General features: G+C 40.8%; 3 protein-coding genes and 1 long non-coding RNA gene across 4 annotated transcripts; 2 read left to right on the forward strand and 2 right to left on the reverse strand.

Annotated features, from left to right (window-relative positions):
• Positions 1-1,245: 1,245 nt before the first annotated feature.
• LOC148908379 (uncharacterized) lies at positions 1,246-1,677 on the forward strand. The gene is made up of 2 exons (XR_016120856.1): positions 1,246-1,399; positions 1,638-1,677. It is a non-coding gene; the product is annotated as an uncharacterized LOC148908379 (long non-coding RNA).
• Positions 1,678-8,434: 6,757 nt separating this feature from the next.
• On the forward strand, positions 8,435-9,641 carry LOC148908380 (uncharacterized). Its single transcript, XM_089035849.1, has one exon. The coding sequence runs from the start codon at positions 8,435-8,437 to the stop codon at positions 9,560-9,562; it is 1,128 nt and encodes a 375-aa protein (XP_088891975.1). The 3' UTR covers positions 9,563-9,641.
• A 2,070-nt stretch (positions 9,642-11,711) lies between these two features.
• Positions 11,712-13,064, reverse strand: LOC148908381 (uncharacterized). The gene has a single exon (XM_089035850.1). The coding sequence runs from the start codon at positions 13,062-13,064 to the stop codon at positions 11,712-11,714; it is 1,353 nt and encodes a 450-aa protein (XP_088891976.1).
• Positions 13,065-13,145: 81 nt separating this feature from the next.
• On the reverse strand, positions 13,146-15,800 carry LOC148908382 (uncharacterized). Its single transcript, XM_089035851.1, has one exon. The coding sequence runs from the start codon at positions 15,798-15,800 to the stop codon at positions 13,146-13,148; it is 2,655 nt and encodes an 884-aa protein (XP_088891977.1).
• Between the last annotated feature and the right edge of the window lie 5,704 nt (positions 15,801-21,504).

Genomic DNA, 21,504 nt, shown 5'->3' on the forward strand with positions numbered 1-21,504 from the left:
TATTTTTGTCATGAAAATGTATAGTTAACAATTATAAGAACAATTAATTGAAACACATAAACATACAGTGGTTGTGTTGGTAGACAGCTTATTCGTATATCTGGTATTTAATTGATCAATTAGTGCATGATAATAAATTGTTTTGAATTTTCTTAGCTGACATAACCAATGACCAAGAGTTTAAGGAAGCACTCCACCATGGCCATCAGACTATAGAGAGTACATCTTCTAAGCCCAAGAAAGGGAAAGGTGAAAGCTTTGCTGTTGTGAAAGCTAATGTTCAGCTTGTTTATAATAAAAATTTAGTATTTGATAAAATAATTGATATTTTTAGCAGATGTAATCAGTCATAAAAAATCAAAGAGAGCACCCCACCATCACACTATAGAAAGTACATCTTCTCAGCCCAAGGAAAGAAAAGGTGAAAGTGATGTTCTGAAGGCTATACTGTATGACATACACCAAAGTCCTCTGTGTGTGCGATCTAAGTTGCCTGTTCGTGGTGGACGGACTACTCCTTTGTGGGATAAGGCAGCACAACAAAGCCAACTAAAATATCCTGCACCTGAACATGTATCCATGGATCCAGAGATTATGTTCAAGAAAGAAGGTACTAGTCAGACAGTTATTTCTCAATGAATTCTTTATGCATTTTTCAATTTCATTTTGAATTATCACACTGCTTCCCAGTTACACAAAGAATATTATCCCTTTCCCTTTAGGAAAGGTTGCCATAAAACAAATTCCTAGAGGGTATGGAGATCCAGATATTAGTGAAGTAAATATTTGTAGGTAAGCTTAATTGTGATAACAAAGCATTATTTGAGGTAAATTGATAAAGGCAGCTTATATATACCCTCAGGTTTTATTTCCTTTCATGTAATGTCTAGCTAGGGTATATGATGCTAATTATGATTGTATTTTTGTCTTTTACTAAACAGACGCTTGAGACATCCAAACATAATAATGTTATTTGGCTGTTTCATTTCTGAAACAGACATTAACATTATCACCAATTACATCAAAGGGGTGAATCTTGGTGTGGCACTGGGACTCTTAAGATCTAGAACGCACGAGGTACTAATGTGTAAAGGACAACTCCTCAATTCATTCTTTCTTTTATTAATTAGCTTATTTACATTCATAATATCATATTTTTATGGTTTAATCCTAGTTACGATACCTAGTTACATTATTGTTTTTCTTTGTTTATTCCCGTTGTTGTTAGCGTTGTAAAAAGATCCTTTAGCGTCACCACGCGCATATAAAAGGCCATAAGCGTCCCTATTAGCCAGTTTTTTCCAAATAGTTACTCGTAAATATTGATTGTGTATCCAAACTCCTTTCGAATACGCCCTTTGGTAAATCCTTGGTTTTTAGAGGCAAGCGGGATCGATATGTAAGTACTCCTTTATTTCTTATTTAGATATTTTGTTCGGAAAACTCAAAACGCCCACGCTATCAAAATGAGTTTTATACTGCTTTATGCCGTGATTATACTTATTATATTATCTTTCTTGCGAGTAATATTCATTTATTATGTTGTTGTTAAATGTATTCATAAAATGCCAGTTTTCTTATTCAAATCATGTTGGTAATTAGTTTTTAATGTGAGCTGTTACAATGTTGTATTGCAGTTTACGTATTGGTATCAATAAATTTGCGTTTACTCAGTGATCGTCCTGGTAGCGTGAATATTTGGTATCGCTCGCAGTAAAGTTCGCCCGCAAAAGCATCTTAGTCAGTGGTCGCGACGGCTGGGACGTGGGATTTTCGTCGATACGAATCTCGCCTGCACGCCCTCCTCGGTTGCCCCAAGGCTAAAACGCTTACAGTAAAATATCGTGGCTCTCTAAATGTACCACTGATTTACGAACTTTCGTTTGGAACAGCGAATCCGCATCTAAGTGCATGTTTGGACAACAAAATGAGCATTGTATCCGCACCGGAAGACCTAAAATTCTTTCATCGCCACAAAGACGATAACATCTTACCACAAGAAACAGACCCTTATGCATCATTTGTTGTCGATTGGAACATCAGAAATGAATCTGCTAAACGGAAGTCCAAGCTATCAGATAGAGGAAAGGTTTTCTTTAAGGAAACCAGATCAAAAAACCGAAAATTGGCCTTCAAAAAGTTAAAAAGACAAATTGATCTTAGCAAAGAACTATGCAATCATCCGGAACGTGACGTAGAGTCGCTGGAGTCAGAAAGAAACAAATTAGACTCATTGAAAGATGAGCTTAATGAGGCGCAACGAGTATACGATGAGATCCTGGAAACGTAAACAGAAAAAGAAGAGTCCTACCGTTGGTTTGATATAAGAGATCGCGAATACACCGAATGTAGGTTAAGAATTTGCGAACAGATTCAAGCTTTCGATAGAGCCTCATATCGAACAAAGTCCGTAATATCCGGTGCTACGTCGCGTAGTCCTAGTGAGAAATCTCGCTCATCAAAGTCAAGTTCATACAGGTCGTCATTTTTACCCTTACCCGAAGCCATAGCTAACGCAGCCACCAAATCAGCTAAGTTGAAAGTTGAAATGGAATTCCTCGAGAGAGAAAGGGAGTTCAAGCAGATGCAATTGGAAAAAGAAATTGCTTTAGCTCATGCCGAAGAACAATCTTTAAAGAAAATGTTAGATGAAGAAATTAAATCTGGCGACGCACAGAAATTTGTCCACGATACTAAGGACAAAAAAAGGTTTTAAGACTGATGAAGTGCGAAAGAGCCCTCGGAAATTGAATCCGCAAGTCTCCCCATACGAGCCTAAGTATTCAGTCCAGATTCCAACTTTTCCTCAAATCCCGTTTGATCAAATCCCAGAAGTTTATAAACCACTAGAGTCGAAGGGTATGGAAACAGCTCTAAGAGAGATAGTAAAATTGCAAGCGAAGCAAACGGAACTAAGTTCACATATTATTAGTCAACAAAGAGCTGTGCATCTACCAGTTAAAGAGCCTCCAGTATTCTCTGGTGACCCCTTCGAATATCCTGCATTCATCACCGCCTTCGACACTATAATTTCTGCGAACGTACCTTCAGACCGAGATCGCCTCTACTTCCTCGACAAGTACACGGAAGGAAAGGCAAACACCGTAGTCAAAGGTTTTCTAGCGACGAACTCTGACAAGGCATATCAAGAAGCTCGCAAGTTGCTAGACAGTGGCTATGGAAATCCCGTACATGTCGCTGAGTCATACAAATCGCGGTTGAGAAGATGGTCACAATCTTTATGACAGCCTCTTTATGGAAGTTACTTTTCTCGTGCTCTTTGAATTTCTCTACAGCTTTCTTCCAGTTGTTAAATCCCCCAGTAGTAAAGGCTTCCTTCTTTCTTGTACTCATAGATACTAATCCATTCGCCTTTGCATTCATGCATGCGTTGCAAAATGCTTTGAAACTTGTGCTGCAAAGGCTAAGCCATTGGAAAGAGGTGTACCACTCCTTCTTAAAATAACGGGTTTTTTTATTTGCCTGTGAGCCATAAACCTGGCCAGTTTTAGTAAGAAACTCTGTCATCTGGTCTGTTGTATTTCAGTTGACAACAAGGGCAACTGCATGGCTCAACTGTTGGTGATTTTGCCTTTGGGATTTCTGAGCTCTCTTTTTCTAAAGTTACAAAACAAAACATAGGCATGTTTGAACTTTTAAGTGCAGTTCCATTGGCTATTTTATGTGAAATGTGACCCCTCATTTTGAGGGCATTTAAAAATTTCATTGAACAAATAATATATAAAAGGCGTTAATTAGCAGTATTCATTTTCAAATTAATTATAATAATAATAAGTAAGTTATAGTAATAACAGCACATACTTAATTTGTACGTATAAGACAACGCGAGAAATTAGCGCTGAAACTGCATTGCATTTGACAATGCATTGCAATAGTTCGATGTTTGAAGCTATAAATAATCATAATCGCCATCAGGATGCATCATAAAATCAACAAGCTTCCATTCTTATTTAACTATTTATTTTTAAGTAAATAATCAACAATATACTGATAGCTCATTACTTTCATTAAAAAACTATGCAAAAGCTAGATTAACGTCATATTCTGAACCCAACCTCGCTAAGCGAAGTCTATCAACCCTTGAGCATGAAAGTTTTAAAAAAAGCAATCTTGGAAAATTCTCCAAAAGCATTTTAGCAATGTCCAAAGTAAACACTGAACCACCTAGACCCAAATTAAAAATGCTAGGTATTTGCATATTGGCTATGACTATTTGATTTTCATTTGAAAATGCTAAACCATTTAATGATAGCATTTGTAGTTTTTTCAAATACTTAAGGCTCTCTACTACTCTGTTTTGGTTTAGTTTTGTACAGTTGTCAAGGAATAGATATTCCAAGTTACAATTTTTCCACAAAAAATCAATGTTTGACAATTGATCTTGACCACTTAAGTCTAAATATACAAGTTTAGAAGAGTGAACCAGCCCATTTAAAAGTATCAAAGAATTATTATCTAACTTCACATTTCTCAGTGAAAAGTATTGAAACGCCGACGAATGAGTCATTATTGTTTCTAGCGCTCGTTTGTTGATGTGTGAAATCATCCACTCATCTACTGGGATCGTACTCCATAGGCTATGTGTCGTGGACACATTTTGCCACCTCTTGCACACTAGACACAAGGAACTCATAATGACTTCAACAGAAGTATATACAAAGATTTTGAGCAGAATTTCATCTGGTAGCGCTAAAATAGGATAACAAATAGGTCGCAATAAGTCCTAGCTTTGGAATTCATATGATTATCACTGACTTCACCAGCACCAGCCTCCCTTTATCGATAAATAATGACCAGTCCCTAATCATTTGGAATGTTGAAGAAACATTTTAAAAAACAAACTGACTTTTTAAACGACTAGTACGACTACTTGTAAGCCATAAAAATGACTTCGCTGATTTGATCAACTGACGTATAGTTCAATACAAACTTAACTGGTAATCAGTTTCATAAAAACAAACTTTATATAAGAAATATGGCCTGTGAACGATTGAAAAAGACTGGTGAACAGTGTCAAGGAATTGCGAAATGTCGGATTCGCTTCGAAAAATCGACTCAGTTCACTATTAGAATTCATCAGTATAAAAAAATATTCAATTAAACATTACTCATTTAGTGATTTTATTCATTTTATGCTGTTTATTAAAACTTTTCATTGAGATAACTAACCTTCAAAGGGATTCAGTTCAGTCGATTTATCGTCTTGCTGGGTTTCTCTTCTATCATCTTATTCGTAAAATTAAATTAAAACCACATTAATTTGATTAATCTACACTTAAAAAGCAAATATTTTGTATCATTAAGTATTTTGTCAAAATAATATTTACCTTCCTTGCCTCCTGAATTTGTGATGCTGAAGAACGAAGTAATTTTTCTGCTCATTTTGTTAGCTGTAAGTATAAGCCCACGAGGGATTGCACGAGGAAAGAAATAACTAGAGCCCAGTACTCGCTTTTAATACCGCACAAACAAGTAACGCCTGGACGAATAAGTATATCAAAAATGATGCAAGTCGTCGCTAGATATATCGTATCTTTTTTAGATACAGAAAATTATGTAATATCACAATAATCAATAATGGTAATCATAACCAAATCTCATGCGTTTTTTTGTGTGTGAGGCATTATATTCTGGGGGGCCTGGCCTGGGGGGGCCAAAAAATCTAGTGGGGGGGCCAGTGCCCCCCCCCGGCACCCCCGCTTCCGCCGTCCCGCCATTGGCTGTTGCCTACAGCAGTTAAGTCGATACCCTGTGTTTAAGATAGTTATTAATAAAATGACCGAAAATATACCTGAGGAAAGAGGTAGCCGTTGAAAGGTTGCTCCATTCATGAACAAAACTGAACCTGCTGAACCTGAGCGAGGCTCATTTCAAAGAACCAGTGGCTTGATGCTGTGCCTATTCATAATTGGAATTTATCACATTAAGGAAATAAAACCGCATTCCACGGGAAAATAATCATTACCCATTTTTTTAGGTTGCACGGACTTGGAAAATAACGAGAAAGCATATTGCGACAAAACTCGGAACGTACCCCGCAGCGCCAGCACTTGGAAAAACACCACATCTTCATGCGATTTAAAGACTTTATTTTATTTAATTGTGCCATATCCCCCTTCATAATCATAATGTGCCGTCAGGGCAGGCGGATTAGGAGAGCGTAGTATCTTCTGGATCTGGTTTGCCACCTGTCTCTCCTGTTCATCTCCCAAAAGACAAATCATAATGGACGCTAATTGCGCATTGTGAACTAACGGGCGGCACTGTTTGAATATTGCGTCATATTTCACTCTCTTGATGGTTGGAATCACGTGCCACATCAGCCAAGTGCTCTAAAGCGGCTTTTAGAGCGATGAGGTCGATAAGAGGGGCAGGGCGGCTTGCCAGTTTGTCGCACGATGTTGAGCGCCCTCGTAATCCCATCAACCACTAACGTGGATTAGAGTGCTTCGGCTGTTGTTTTCAATGCATTTAATTCCTAAATTTGAAACGGAAAAAATTCACTTTCACAATTGGTAGCACAAGGTCTTAATAACATTCCTGATATTTATTCACGGCATAATGAGTACAAGAAACAATTATTCTTGCTTTACTCAATGTAACAAAGGCCTGTTGAATTGTATAAATGGCATGTAAGAAAGACAAAACATTCTGGCAGTGCATAAATTTACACTTCTATTTCCCTTCACATTTTATTTGCTAATATTATATTTTATTTTAAAATATACAGCGAAACACATTCGCTAGCGAAACCGAGACCCGCCACTAATTATAACCTCAAATATGCAGCGAAACACATTTGCTCCCACTGTAAATACCAGAAAAACTATAACGAACAGCTAAACACATTCGCTAACGAGACCGAGACTCGCCACTAACCTAAAATATGCAGCGAAACACATTCGCTTCCACTGTAAACACGAGAAAAACTATAACGAACAGCGAAACACATTCGCTAGACACGGGAAGAGTACGGGAAGACACGGAGGACCCTATGCAGTCCGTACATCTCTGGGATGGGCGATACTCGGTCCAATAGATAGTGCGAACAGTCATTCCTCGCATGTTAACGTTAACTTTGTGAAGAACGGAAGTGAACTATGTGACCAGCAGATGAGTCAGTTTCTGAGACTCGAAGATGCAGACGTGAACAAGATTTCAAGGCAAGCCATGTCCAGTGAAGATCAAGAGTCACTAAAGAGATTTAAGGAGTCAACGTGTGTAGTGGACGGCCACTACGAAGTAGGAATGTTGTGGAAAAGCAACGATCCACGGTTACCTGACAACAAGGGATTAGCTGAAGCAAGGCTACAATGTTTTCATCAGAAATATAGAGACTTTTAGAACAATTTACTAAGTAAAGGCTATGCAAGGAAGCTGATCGAGGAGGAAGTAAGCTCACGAAGCAAGAAAACATGGTACTTACCACATCACGAGGTATTTCATCCCCAAAAGAAGGATAAGATCCGAGTAGTCTTCGATGCTGCTGCGCTATACAATGGCTTTTCGTTAAACAACCAGTTGAACCAAGTACCCGATTTATCCAACAGTCTGCTTGGTGTCTTGTTACGATTCAGGCAAGAGCGCATTGCCTTGGTTGCAGACATCGAAGGAATGTTTAATCAAATAAGGGTCCTACCTGAAGATGCTGATGCATTATGATTCCTTTGGTTTGAAGACGGCAGCCTTGAAGAAGCAATAGAATATCAGATGACATCTCATATCTTCGGAGCAGCGGACTCGCCTAGTTGCGCAAACTATAGCTTAAAGAGAGTCGCCGAGGCTAACAGAGGTAAAGCTAGTGAGGCAGCTTTAAGTGCTTTTGAGAACGACTTCTACGTTGATGACTTGGTCAAGTCAGTTGGAACTCCAAAGGAGGCTAAGACGTTGGCGATGAGATAACAACCCTGCTGGGCAAGGCCGGTTTCAGATTGACGAAGTGGATGAGTAACTGTCGAGAAGTGCTGCTGGCGATTCCCGAAAAAGAAAGAGCCAAACCCACACTTGATCTTGACGATCTCCCAATACAGAGAACGCTTGGCGTACATTGGACACTGTGCCAAAGAGCTAATATTCAATGGTATTCAAGAATAGTATATCCCCTCGGTACTTTTAGTGTTCTAGGATATTCAAGATACATATTATACTTGAAGTATGCCTGTAGTATTCACAATGAATACTAACACATACCTCACGTACCAAGTATTGCTGGAGTACTCTCAATGGTATACTTGTCATAAAAATATTCTAGAGTATGCAGCTAGCACTCAATGGAAGTTTCTGTAGTATTCTGACAGAATACGTAAACTTAACAACTGATTCTACTACGTCATCGGTCTATGTCACTAGTAAGTCAAGTGAGATATGCGAGCGCACCTTCACAAAGCCCTTCGTTGCATTCGGATGAAAGAAAATGGCGCGCAAACGCCAACAGACCGAACTGGGGGGAAAACGAACAGAAAACGAAGAAGAAGAAATTGAGCTGCTCGGAGAAGAAGAATCCTCAAAGGAAGAAGAGAATGAGGAGGGAAAGACACCAAAGAATACCAGCGACACGCTGGAAAACACACTGGGAAACCTAAACAAGAACATGGAACTCATGGCGGAGTCGATGACTTCGATGCACAAAGCCATGAAAAGAATGGCGGAAACTCAGGATAAAAGTTTACCAAAGAGGAGGAAAGTCGAAATGTCTGACTCAGACATCGATTCAAGCATAGAATCGGAAAATTCCGATGTAGACAGCGACTCGCTACTGAAAGAAAGCCCAGAGACCAAAAAGGGCGGGAAAAACGACCCAAAAGACGACCTACTAGATAGCATCGCGAATGAGCTTGATGCAGATGAAAAAATTGGACCTGATGTGTCTGATAAGCTTGCTAACATAGTAAACAAGCGATGGTCGGAAAAATTGAATTCAGAAAAGCTTTCTGATAAGCTTAAAAAACATGCCCGACCCGGGAATCTAAAAAATCTGGTGGTACCAAGAGTTAACCCAGAGATATGGTCAAACATGAATCACTATATTAAACGAGAGGACCTTAGGAGAGCCAATACTCAAAACACTGTCGCTAAGGTCGGATCTATTCTAGCAAAGTGCACCGACATTTTGCTGAAAGCTCGAAATGACAGCAAGGAAGAGCTAGACATCGATGAAATGATCGGATTACATACCGATGCGATAGCCATCTTGGGACACACACAATACGAACTGTCAATGGCGCGAAGAGATGCCATAAAACCCAGCTTGAAAAAAGAATATGCTGGGCTATGTTCACAAAATATCCCTGTCACAAGCCTGCTTTTTGGAGACGAACTCCAACAACAACTAAACAACATAAAAGCATCAAACAGGATCACACAAACAGCGGCGGGCGAACACAGAGAACGAAACACGTTCCGAAGGGATAGCTGGAAGCAAAAGCAGTCAGACAATTATTTCAAAAGATCCTATCAGTCCCAATACAGAGGGAAATACCGAGGAAACCCAAAAAACTCGAGATTCCCCTCCTACAAGAGAAAGGAGGGGGGAAAGAACTAAGCATGGACGACATACAGGTCAGTAATTTTGAAATCAACCTTGATAATATAAAGCAGTACTTGAATACTAAAGTTGACCGCTTTAAAGCGGGAAGGATAAGAGAATCCTACCATTTGTGGGAAAAACTTACCTCAGACTCTGAGGTTCTGAATACCGTTAAAGGTCAGACTATTGAGTTCACCAGGACCCCTTATCAGGCCAGAGCGCCTACTCAGAAAACATTCAGTGTTGAAGAGAGACATATTGTTGGGTCAGATATTAAAAAATTACTAGATAAACAAGTTATCCAGCTATCAGATAATGAGCCTCACGAGTTCATATCCACAATATTTTTACGACCAAAGTCAGATGGTACACAACGTATGATACTTAACCTCAAAAAACTTAACGAGTCTGTTATGTATCATTATTTCAAAATGGATACATTATGGTCGGTTATCAGAATGATGAAACAGAATTGTTTCATGCAATCCATAGATATCAAGGATGCTTACTATTCAGTCCCTGTGAACCCTAACGACCAAAAATGCCTAAAGTTTGAATTTGACGACCAGTTATATAAATATACATGCTTTCCTAATGGCTTAGCACTGTGCCCTAGAAAGTTCACAAAACTACTCAAACCAGTATACTGCCACTTGAGGGAGAAAGGACACCTTTCATCAGGATATATTGATGATTCCTATCTACAAGGCGATAGTTATCAGGAATGTCTGGCCAATGTTGTAGACACCATAAAATTATTTGACAAATTAGGCTTTGTTGTGCACCCAGAAAAATCTGTGTTCATACCCAGTCAAGTCATTACATTCCTGGGTTTTGTTATAGACTCTAGTAATATGACAATTAAGCTTACCCCTGAAAAAGCGGAAAAATTAAAGAATTGCTGTCAGGAGGTCATTAGCACAGCTAGACCTACCATCAGGACCATTGCAAAACTCTTGGGTCTTATGACAGTGAGCTTCCCTGGGGTTAGATATGGCCCACTTTACTACAGGAGACTAGACATGGAAAAAACAAGGGCACTTTCAATGCACAGAGATTTTGATAGAAAAATGACTTTGTCATTGTATACTAAAGTTCACATTAAATGGTGGATAGACTCTATACACACCTCATTTAATATCATCAATAATGGGGACCCCCATATTACACTTTATACAGATGCCTCAAAAATTGGTTGGGGCTGTGATTGCAAAGGAATAGCTACAGGGGGACCATGGAGCCCAGAGGAGGCTGGAAAGCACATCAATTATCTAGAAATGTTAGCCATCAAACTGGCTCTAGAATCTTTTGAAAATAAAGTTAGTCACAAACATGTCAAACTGATGGTTGATAATATGACAGCTGTCACCATCCTTAGTAATATGGGCTCAAGTCATTCATGGGAACTGAATGAACTTAATATAGAGATATGGGAATGGTGCATTAAAAGAGAGATTTGGTTGACACTAGCACATGTTCCAGGTGTCAACAATGTAATAGCTGACCGAGAGTCCAGATTGAAGAGAATAGAGATTGAATGGACTCTTAATCAAACGTTATTTGAGGAAGGCTCTAAAAGATTATCAGTAAAACCAGAGATCGACTTATTTGCCTCACGGCTTAATTATAGACTCAAACAATACGTCTCATACAAACCTGACCCAGGGGCAATAGCAGTAGATGCTGTAGCGCTCGAAGACAGTGCGGGGCGTTGTGATCTTGCGCCGAGTGTCAACCGTATGAGATTCGTAAACGAAACAGGCTCCAACTCCACTATTTATTTACTATAAATCACACGGTGAAAACTACAAGAAATATACAATTAATTACGATTATAAACTCAATAAACTGCTATAAGAAAATAAATAAAAGGGCTAAATAACAAGACACTTACATCTGATCTGCTCCCAGAACACGAGTTAAGAGAGGACGCTAAAGTATTAGATTACACCGGAAATACGTAGAACTAATATCTCATAAAGTACAAAATATCAAACACAACACTCCTCGCCCAAGGATACGACTCCTTGCTGAAAATCAATCTGAATCACTAAAGAATCATAATCGCTAAATATGCACCTTTAAAAAGGATAGATGGGTATATAATGAGCTGCAACTAAACTATCTACTCTATCTGATAATGTTCATATCTTGAGTTCAGTCCTCAGTCCTGCTTGGTAGACATCAGGAAGACCAGTTCACAGATTGGTCTCAGCATCATCTTTCCATCAGGTCGGCGTACCTCAGCTTTTCGGACTTGGCCATCAGCACTCTCGATGGCCTTCGTCACCCTTCCAAGTGGCCAGTGGTTCCTACGGCTGTCCTCACTCTTAATGATCACTAGGTCATCAACCTCCAGGTTTGGCTTGAGGGCTTGCCACTTGGTTCGACGCTGGAGATTCTGCAAGTACTCCTTGCGCCATCTGGTCCAGAATTGGTCGGCCAAGTACTGGCTTCTTCTCCAACGTCTTCTGGAATACAGATCTTCTTGAGTGAAGTCCCCGGGCGGTGGCTTGAGGGGTCGCTCCTTCGCCGTCAATAGCATTGATGGGGTGAGGGGTTGGGGCTGATCTGCTTCTGTTGGTATGGCTGTAATAGGACGGGAATTGACGATAGACGTCACTTCCGCCATGAGGGTTGATAGGAGCTCATGTGTGAGCTGAGAGCTCCCGATCTGTGCTAACATTCCATTGAGAACACTGCGGATGGTGCGGATTTGCCGTTCCCAAACCCCACCAAAGTGCGACGCATGTGGTGGGTTGAAGACCCATTCACACCCTTGATCCAATGCGTGCTCTTGGATCTTCCTGACATCAGGTTCAGATAGGGAATCTGACAGTTCCGACTTTCCGCCGACGAAGTTGGATCCTCTGTCACAGCGGATTCTTGCAACAGGCCCTCTTATTGCTGTGAATCTCCGAAGGGCACAAATGAAGGAGCTGGCGTCCATCGTCTCCAGCAGTTCGATGTGGATCGCACGGGAACTGAGGCACGTGAATAGTAGACCCCACCGCTTTGAGTTTGCGGCGCCACCTCGAAGCTTGCGAGTAGTTATCAGCCATGGCCCGAATACGTCTATACCAACGTTGGTGAAAGGAGGAGCTGGTTCCACACGATCTTCTGGTAGGTCGGACATCTTCTGTGCCAGTAGTCTGCCTCGTGCTCTTTTGCAGGTTACGCACTTCTCCAAGACCTTGGTAACTGCGCTGTGGCCGGAAATTATCCAATATCCTGCTTGCCTCACAGCTCCATGGGTGATGCTCCTGCCTTGGTGATGGACTTTATGGTGATAATGTCGGATTATCAGCTCCGAGATGTGGTGATCTTTAGGCAGGATGACTGGATGCTTTTCTGCCAGGGGTAATGACGAGCGTCTCAATCTTCCGCCGACGCGAAGGGTACCATCTTCATCCTTGAAGGGGTCTAGGTCGCAGAGTTTTGACCTCTTGAGGGACTCCTTCTTGGCTCTCGAGGTGCTCCGATTGATGGTGGCTGGCTGTTCGGTGCAGTTTGGCATCGCGGTCTCTTCAGGGAAGGCTTCAGCTTGCACTATGTTAATTACAGCTGTCTCGGCTTCGCGGCGCTCGGTGACACCAGCTCAAAGTAGGCCCTCCTCGCCGTGGTTTGGGGTTGCGCTTCGGGATTCGTCTTGGGCAACTTTTCTGCTCCTGATTTTCTTTAATAGCAAGGCTATGGCACGAACAAGTGAAATCCAAGATGAGAAGCGGTTAAAACGTGAAGAGTCAATTCTTATGACCTTCGATGACTTTGCTGAAACTTGTCTTACTTCCGGGTCGTCTCCAGACAATTCCGTTGCGTCGTTCTTCTCCGGTTTTGGCAGGTTTCTTTGTCGCAGGAACTCAGGACCGGACAGCCAGGTGCTGTCAGCTAGTCGGTTGGCGTCAATGCCTCTGGTAGCAAGGTCTGCTGGGTTCTGGTCGGTTTCGACGTATCTCCATTGTTGCGGCGTAGAGAGGCCTCGAATAAGTTGCACTCTGTTGGCAACGTAAACATAAAATCTTCTACTTTCATTCTCTATGTAGCCGAGTACTACCTTCGAGTCCGTGTAGTAGGCTACTTCGTCGATCTTCAGACGAATCTCTTTCAAGATTTTGCGGACGGCTTGTGTGGCCATAACGGCGGCGCATAACTCCAATCGTGGGATGCTGGTTACTTTGCTAGCTACCTTAGACTGGCCGTACAGTAAAGACACGCTGACCTCTCCTCTTCCGTTTAGAAGTCGCAGGAAAACAACTGCTCCCACAGCCTCCTGGCTCGCATCTGAGAATGCGTGTACTTCGGCTCTGGTCGTATTGCCGAAACCAATGCTGTGATGACACCTGGGTACTTCGACCTCCTCAAGATTTGGAAGAGATGATCTCCATTGTTGCCATGTAAGAGCCAGATCGTCTGGAAGGGGATCGTCCCAGCCCAAAGCTTTCCCGTTCTTTTCCTTTCCAAGAGATACAAGTCTTTGGAGAAGTAGCTTCCCTTTAAGAGTGACAGGTACTGCTAGGCCGATTGGGTCGTAAATGGAGTTAACGACTGACAAGACGCCTCGACGAGTGAATGGCTTCTCTTCGGTTTGAACCTTGAATGCAAATGAGTCGTTCTTTAGGTTCCAGATGACTCCGAGGGAGCGTTGTGCTGGGAGGACATCATGGCTGAGATCAAGATCTTGTACACTGGAGGCTCTGTCGTCTGCGGGAAATGCCTTCATTACTTCCGTTGAGTTTGAGATGACCTTGTGCAGCCTTATGTTGGCCGTCATAAGAGATCCTTGAGCTGCTTTGATCAGCTTGATGACATCTTCGGGCTTCTCTCGCGATACAAGACCATCATCCACATAGAAATTTTCGTGAATGAAGGCTCTAGCCTCCTCGCCGTGAATTTCCACTCCATCGTCTGCTGTTTTCCGTAGGCCGTAGGTCGCAATCGCAGGACTTGGCCCGTTGCCAAAAAGATGCACAGTCATGTGGTATTCGATTATTTCCTTGTCTGGGTCGTTTTTCTTGTACCACAAGAAGCGCAGGAAGTCTCTGTGCTTTGGTTCCACTTTGAAGGAGTGGAACATCTGCTCGATGTCGCACATGGCAGCAGTGGCGTGCTCGCGGAACCGAAGAAGTACTCCATACAGACCGTTGGCAAGGTCGGGGCCGGTTAGCAGCTGTTTGTTTAGCGACACGCCTTGGAATTCCGCCGAGGAGTCGAAGACTACCCGGATTTTATCGGGCTTTTTGGGGTGATACACCCCGAAGTATGGAAGGTACCACACGTGACCGTCGTCGTCGCGACACTCGGCCCGTGAGGCAGGAAGCTCAACTGCGTGACCTTTTGCCAGTATCTTGCCCATGAAACCAAGGTAGTCGCTCTGCATCTTGGGCTTTCGTCTGAGTGACTTTAGAAGCCCAGCGAGGCGGTTTTTGGCTTGTTCCCGGTTGTTGGGCAAACATACATTGCTGCTGCGGAATGGGAGGGGAAGCTCCCAATTTCCTAGTTGGTCTTTGCGTGCTGCCGTCTCCATTATTGACATGAATCTTCTGTCTTCTATTGACATGTCCACTTCGTTGTCAAGAGGGCTTGTGTAGAAAATGTCCTCCTTTATTTTCTTTTCTTGGGTGAGGGTTTCTTTTACTTTGAACATGTTGGGGCAGTGAATGGCCTGAATTTGAACGGGTTCGTTAGACGCCATATTCAGAGCCGTGCGTTTGGTCGATAGATGAACGGGTCTTCCGATTCGATCCACGCACACCTGTCCGGAGATGGTCCATCCGAGATCTAGTTTCTGGGCCCACGGAGCTCCCTTGGGACCGTTCCTTGACTCTCTAACTTTAAGAAGCTCTGGTGCATCTCTTCCAATGAGCAAGTGGACCTTTGCATGCTGATCAAGTGGAGGTATTTCCGAGGCGATGCTTTTCAGGTGCTCGAAGCGCTTAGCAATTTCCGGAGTTGGGATTTCGCTTTTGTCTTGTGGGATTTGATGGCATTCGACGAGAGTAGGAAGCTTAAATGTCCTGCTATGGGATCTTATAGAAATACCGCTCGCTCTCCGTCCGTGCTTCTCCATCTTTTCTCCACTGCAGGTTGAGAGAAAGTACTTTTCAGCAGGACCTTTGACCTTAAGCTTGTCTGCGAGTTGAGGCGAGATCATGGAAGCGTTGCTTTGATCATCTATGATTGCGTAGACGCGTTGACAGTTTTCAGGATCATTTGAAGAGAAGACGTCGACGAGGACAATCTTTGCGCACGACATCCCTCCCACCTGGCACACCGAAGTGCAGGCTGTCTTGACGTCCTTCTCTTTGTCTTTGTGGAGCGTAGTTGGATGCAGTTTGCTGTCGCACTTTGCGCAAACGATGCTTTCTTTGCAGTTTTTAGAAATGTGACCGGATTCAAAACAGCGAAAACACAGTTTTTGCTCGAGTATCCAAGCGTTCTTCTCCTCAAGAGTCTTCTCGTTGAAGGCCTTGCAGTCAACTAAGGTGTGGCCTGAACGGTTGTGGAACTTGCAGTAACTCTGCTCTGTTTGCTTAGTTGTCTTTAAAACGCGTTTCACGTTGGGTTGGTCTCTTTTAGGTTCCCCCACTTATCTTTTTCATAAAGCTCAGTGAGATGAATGAGTGCTTCACGATAAATCTCGACCCTCTCCTTTAGCGACTCGATAATAGTTTTGTCTGGACCTTTCTCACTTTTCAAAACAATGTCAATCATTTTTTGTAATTTTCGGCCATGTTCTGCGAGGTTTTTCTTTGATTTATCAATTTCAGCTTCCAGAGCCTTTTCCTTGGGGCAGAATGGCCGTTTTTGTCGGGTTCCTTGTGCCCCCGCTGACCAATCAGGATGGAGGCTCATTTTGACACAGGGAGCCCAAACGTATAAACTTCAATAACTTCTCCAACAGTGAAGATTGGCAAGAAGTCGATAAATGATTGTGAAACTATAGCTTCAGATGACTTGAATAATATACTAACAAGATACTCGATGTCAAGGACGGCGATGGTTAAGGAATAAACAAAGTTCTGACCTTAGATCGAGGAAACAACCTTCAAAACTCCAGAAACTCCAAGCGTTGGGTGCGTGGAGGCGACGATAAAGTCGTCTTGTATTTCTCCTTGACTCCTTTCGAAGATTTCTGACTCCTTGGGAATCAGATTTTTGAACTACTTGCGAAGCTTTCACTGTAGCGCTCGAAGACAGTGCGGGGCGTTGTGATCTTGCGCCGAGTGTCAACCGTATGAGATTCGTAAACGAAACAGGCTCCAACTCCACTATTTATTTACTATAAATCACACGGTGAAAACTACAAGAAATATACAATTAATTACGATGATAAACTCAATAAACTGCTATAAGAAAATAAATAAAAGGGCTAAATAACAAGACACTTACATCTGATCTGCTCCTAGAACACGAGTTAAGAGAGGACGCTAAAGTATTAGATTACACCGGAAATACGTAGAACTAATATCTCATAAAGTACAAAATATCAAACACAACAGATGCATTCACCATGCAGTGGTCCCAGTACTTATTTTATGCTTTCCCACCTTTCAGCATAATCATGAGGACTCTTCAAAAGATACAACAGGATCAAGCAACAGGACTACTCGTAGTACCATATTGGCCAACCCAAACTTGGTGGCCATTACTAACAAGAATGTTAATACAAGAACCATTAATACTACCCAAAAAGAAGGACACACTGTTCCTTCCTCAGGACCTCAAAGCTATCCATCCACTTCACAAGCACATGACGCTACTTATTTGCCACTTATCAGGGAACATTTACAGAGTCAAGGAGTTTCACCATCAGCTTCCGAAATCATTATGCAGTCCTGGAGAACTAGCACAAGGAATCAATACAAATCTTACATCAATAAATGGATTGCATACTGTAGTAAATGGGAAGTTAATCCAGTTTCACCACCTATAGCCAAAGGGATCAACTTTCTCACTGAATTGTACAATAATGGACTAGGCTATAGTGCACTAAACACTGCTAGAAGTGCAATGTCAACTATTATTATCCTAGAAGGAAACAAGTCATTTGGGGATCACCCACTTGTCACCAGACTGCTAAAAGGTGTATTCAATACCAGACCAACACTCCCCAAATACAAAGTAGTGTGGGATGTTAATGTAGTCCTGGACCACTTAAAGACTCTGCACCCCCCAAAGAGCCTGTCATTAAAGGCCTTGTCACTCAAATTAACCATGTTGTTGGCTTTATTATCAGGGCAACGCTGCCAGACACTTCATGCTTTAAATACAAAGGACATGTACATCACTGAAAATAATGTTGAGTTTGTTATTTCTGACTTGTTAAAAACAACTAAACCTGGAAAACAAAGAACCAAGCTAGAATTCCAGTCTTATGACAAAGACCCAAGTCTCTGTGTGGTCAGGTACCTGTCTGAATACCTGACTAGAACCAGCAACATAAGAAAGGACCAGAAGTTACTGATAAGTTACAAAAAACCACATAAAGCGATCTCAAAAGATACAGTTGGGAGATGGCTTAAGATGGTCTTAAAATGTGCAGGAATAGATACATCAATCTTTGGAGCTCATAGTACTCGAGCAGCATCAACCTCAGCAGCAGAGGTCCACAAGGTCCCAATTACAACCATTATGGAATGTGCTGGGTGGACCTCCGAAAATACCTTCATGATGTTTTACAAAAAGCCAATAATGGAAACAAAGGGGAACTTTGGGAAAGAACTTCTGGAAGCCTTGAATAGATGAAAAAGTACTTGTCCTCTATTACAATGAGAAATAAGATACAAATTGTTAAAGAACTGTTAAAGAACAATTAATATATTCAGAATCAGAATACATGTAGAATCAGATTCAGAATGTCTTCTTGCTAAGGGTTGATTGTAAGTATGAAAGAACTGTTAATGAACAATTGTTATAATCCAAATCAGATTCAGTATCAGAATGAGAATCAGATTCAGAATCTCTTCTTTCTAAGGGTCTCTGCTTGTAAGGATAGGCCATAATATTACACATCTTGCATTTCTGACCAGTTATAGCCCAATGTTGTTGATACATTTGACTATGTTTAGTAAACTGCTGTGGTTAAGAAAGTATATGCTTGCTTTAAAAGGAATACAGTTACAAGTTGCTGTAAAAATTGATACGATGGCACAGCAAATAAACTGTTACATTGTTATATTGACTCTGGTCACATGCTTTCAAGTCTCACGTGACTTACTAGCGACATAGACCGATGACGTAGTAGAATAGGAAAATTAAACGAGACTTACCTGGAAGTTGAAGTTTGATTGAGATTCTACGAGTCATCGGTCGGGAGCTAGGGAGTCACGTGCCCACCCTTACATGATAACATTGGTTAATACATTGGAGTAAAGTTACTTCTATAACCTACCCAATATATGTGACCAGTAAGTATTTTTAAAGTCTGAATGTGAAGGTGCGCTCGCATATCTCACGTGACTCCCTAGCTCCCGACCGATGACTTGTAGAATCTCAATCAAACTTCAACTTCCAGGTAAGTCTCGTTTAATTTTCCTATTATAAATGGAGTATGCAGCGTACTGGTATACGTCAATAAACAGAATGTATAACTTCTTTATTTTATTTTGCATTTCATTGGTCTACAATAGATTTTAAAGGTTGAAATCACCAGTAAAGAAAAGGTTGAAATCACCAGTATACTAAACGTACCGGCTATGACTTGCGTATGCTTTATCACATACTTTAAATCAAAGTATTTTTATAATAACGAAATACTTTTCGCTAACGTAAAAAAAAAAAAAGAAGCAAATTCGCAAGAATTTCAACTATAGCTAATATAAAGGTTTATAAAAATCTAGATATGAAATAAACAGTCATTCAAAATAGATTTATCAATTATCAATATTTGAAACTAAGGGAAATTTTTCTGAGCTCCATATGGGAATCAAACGTATACGATATTCTGTTGTAGGGAAGCTCTAACTACGTGCTACTGGGAACTCATTAAAAGGAAATACCCTTCTATGCCTCATCTCTTGCAGAAATTAATTATAAATCGCTTACTGTACATAAATACAATTTTTTATTATCATGTAATTGATGGTTGCAAGCATTCCCAAAAGACAAAAACATGGTGGCCATTTTGGTGCTGTTACAATGGATACTAATAAGAAATCTTTTGTTAAATGGCACCAACATGGCAGCGATGACGTAACGTGCAAACGAAGAATAAATAAATTACAATTCTTACAATATAAATACAAGAATGTAGGCACATTAAGAGGGCGTCTCTGTAACAGCGTGCCACTCGATCTGGGCTCGAAAAATATATTTCTTTTATATTCCTACCATCGAAAGTACTATCTATCCTCACTACAAAATTGCAGTTAGAATTGTTCTAAATTCTTTTTTCCACCCGCTTTGCGAATTTTTGTCCATCGACCCCAAATCAGTGAAAGACGCTGATTTTCGAGGTCGCCCGAGGGCTACTTTCAAAGTCTGTTTTCTCGGGTTTCTCTGCACATAAAAGCTAATTTTTCTATCCAGAACTTTAGTCTAGTGTAACTTCTGCATAAAAACAGTAATAGTTTTTTTTGGAATGCTCGAATTCTGAAAAATAATCCTAACTAATCGAGACTACTGAAAGCGTGACGTGGAAAGCTAAGATTATGAGACCTCGAATATTGCAAATTTCTCATTTGTGGCACCTAACCCAGCCCTAAAATATCATTCAACCTTGAGATAAGAAGCTATTTTATAGATGTGTGCAATAAAATTTGCGGCACATTGCGTTTCTACGAAAGAAGCTAAGTTTCAAATTGTTCTATTTTCAGTTATTTCCTAGCGTGACACGACAGGCCGTTGGGTCTGTGACGGCTACTTCTTTGCTCATTATCCTCAATACCATTACCTAAAATATAATATGATGAATTAAACCTTAACTTTACAATATTTGTTCCAATATAAAAGATTTAAATGATCTACGGCTTCATTTAATAGTGTTTCTATAAGCTGTTTTGAAATTTCACCGCACAGCAATTTTTTTTATTTGAATATCTCGAGGTCGGGAGGTCAATCGCTATTTGTTTATTTAATTGTAGTAAAGAAATACTTACTTTATCTCGAAACATACTAAAGAGATCCAAAAATGAGAAGTGTTCTTGTTTGTAGAGCTGAATATTTGTAGTTTTTTTAGTTGAAGGTAACATATTATTTATATCATTATAAGTGAAGGATGTACTCGCCTGCGTTAGCAGCGTGATTGATCAACTCTATACTTATATTACACCTTTTGCGGTTCATTAACAGAAAATGTACATTCAATTGTGCCAATAGTTGTATCAATAACGTGTAATGTACTTTCATCAACACCACAAGTAACATCATTAGCGCGGATCAACTTTCAATAACGACAATTGAATATGCGTGTACATTCATAGGCATCAATGGACAATCAATAGCGCGTTTGTACATTCATATGCGCGGAATGTATTTTCTTGTGCGCGAAATTCAACTTCAATAACACCAAATGACAAACAATTGTATTTATGGACAATCATTTACCCAAAAGTGAAAATTCATTAGTGCTATTAGCATAATCATTGACAATCTATAACGCGCTTGGACAATCATGAGGGTCAACGTTATATTCTATAGCGTGGTTTGACAAACATTTGCATGATTCGAATGAACAATAAGAGAAATAAAACAATCATTAGCGATTTTTTTAAAAACTATTTTAGCCTTCAATTTCTTCGCCATTTATATATCGTGGCAAATACGTTTGCATATATCTGAACCACTGATCACATTTTGCGATAGTGATGGTTGCCACATTTCTCTGGAACCCTTCCATTAGCAACTGCTTTCTGTAGAGACCTAGAGCAATCCCTTGTCGTCTTGCCTCAGCCCAATAGTTCGTATGTTGTTGGATCTCTGGACGGCTGATGTCGGCTTTAATTGCTGCTTTAAGTGAG

The sequence above is a fragment of the Actinia tenebrosa genome, unplaced genomic scaffold (assembly GCF_029948245.1).
Source record: "Actinia tenebrosa isolate PJP-AT-01 unplaced genomic scaffold, QUT_ActTen_1.0 PGA_scaffold3__52_contigs__length_22856419, whole genome shotgun sequence".
NCBI classification, from domain to species: domain Eukaryota; kingdom Metazoa; phylum Cnidaria; class Anthozoa; order Actiniaria; family Actiniidae; genus Actinia; species Actinia tenebrosa.

Excerpts from the sequence above, each read along its gene's own strand:
- LOC148908380 (XM_089035849.1), top strand. The coding sequence starts at position 8,435 with ATGGCGCGCAAACGCCAACAGACCGAACTGGGGGGAAAACGAACAGAA.
- LOC148908381 (XM_089035850.1), bottom strand. The coding sequence starts at position 13,064 with ATGCCAAACTGCACCGAACAGCCAGCCACCATCAATCGGAGCACCTCG.
- LOC148908382 (XM_089035851.1), bottom strand. The coding sequence starts at position 15,800 with ATGTCGTGCGCAAAGATTGTCCTCGTCGACGTCTTCTCTTCAAATGAT.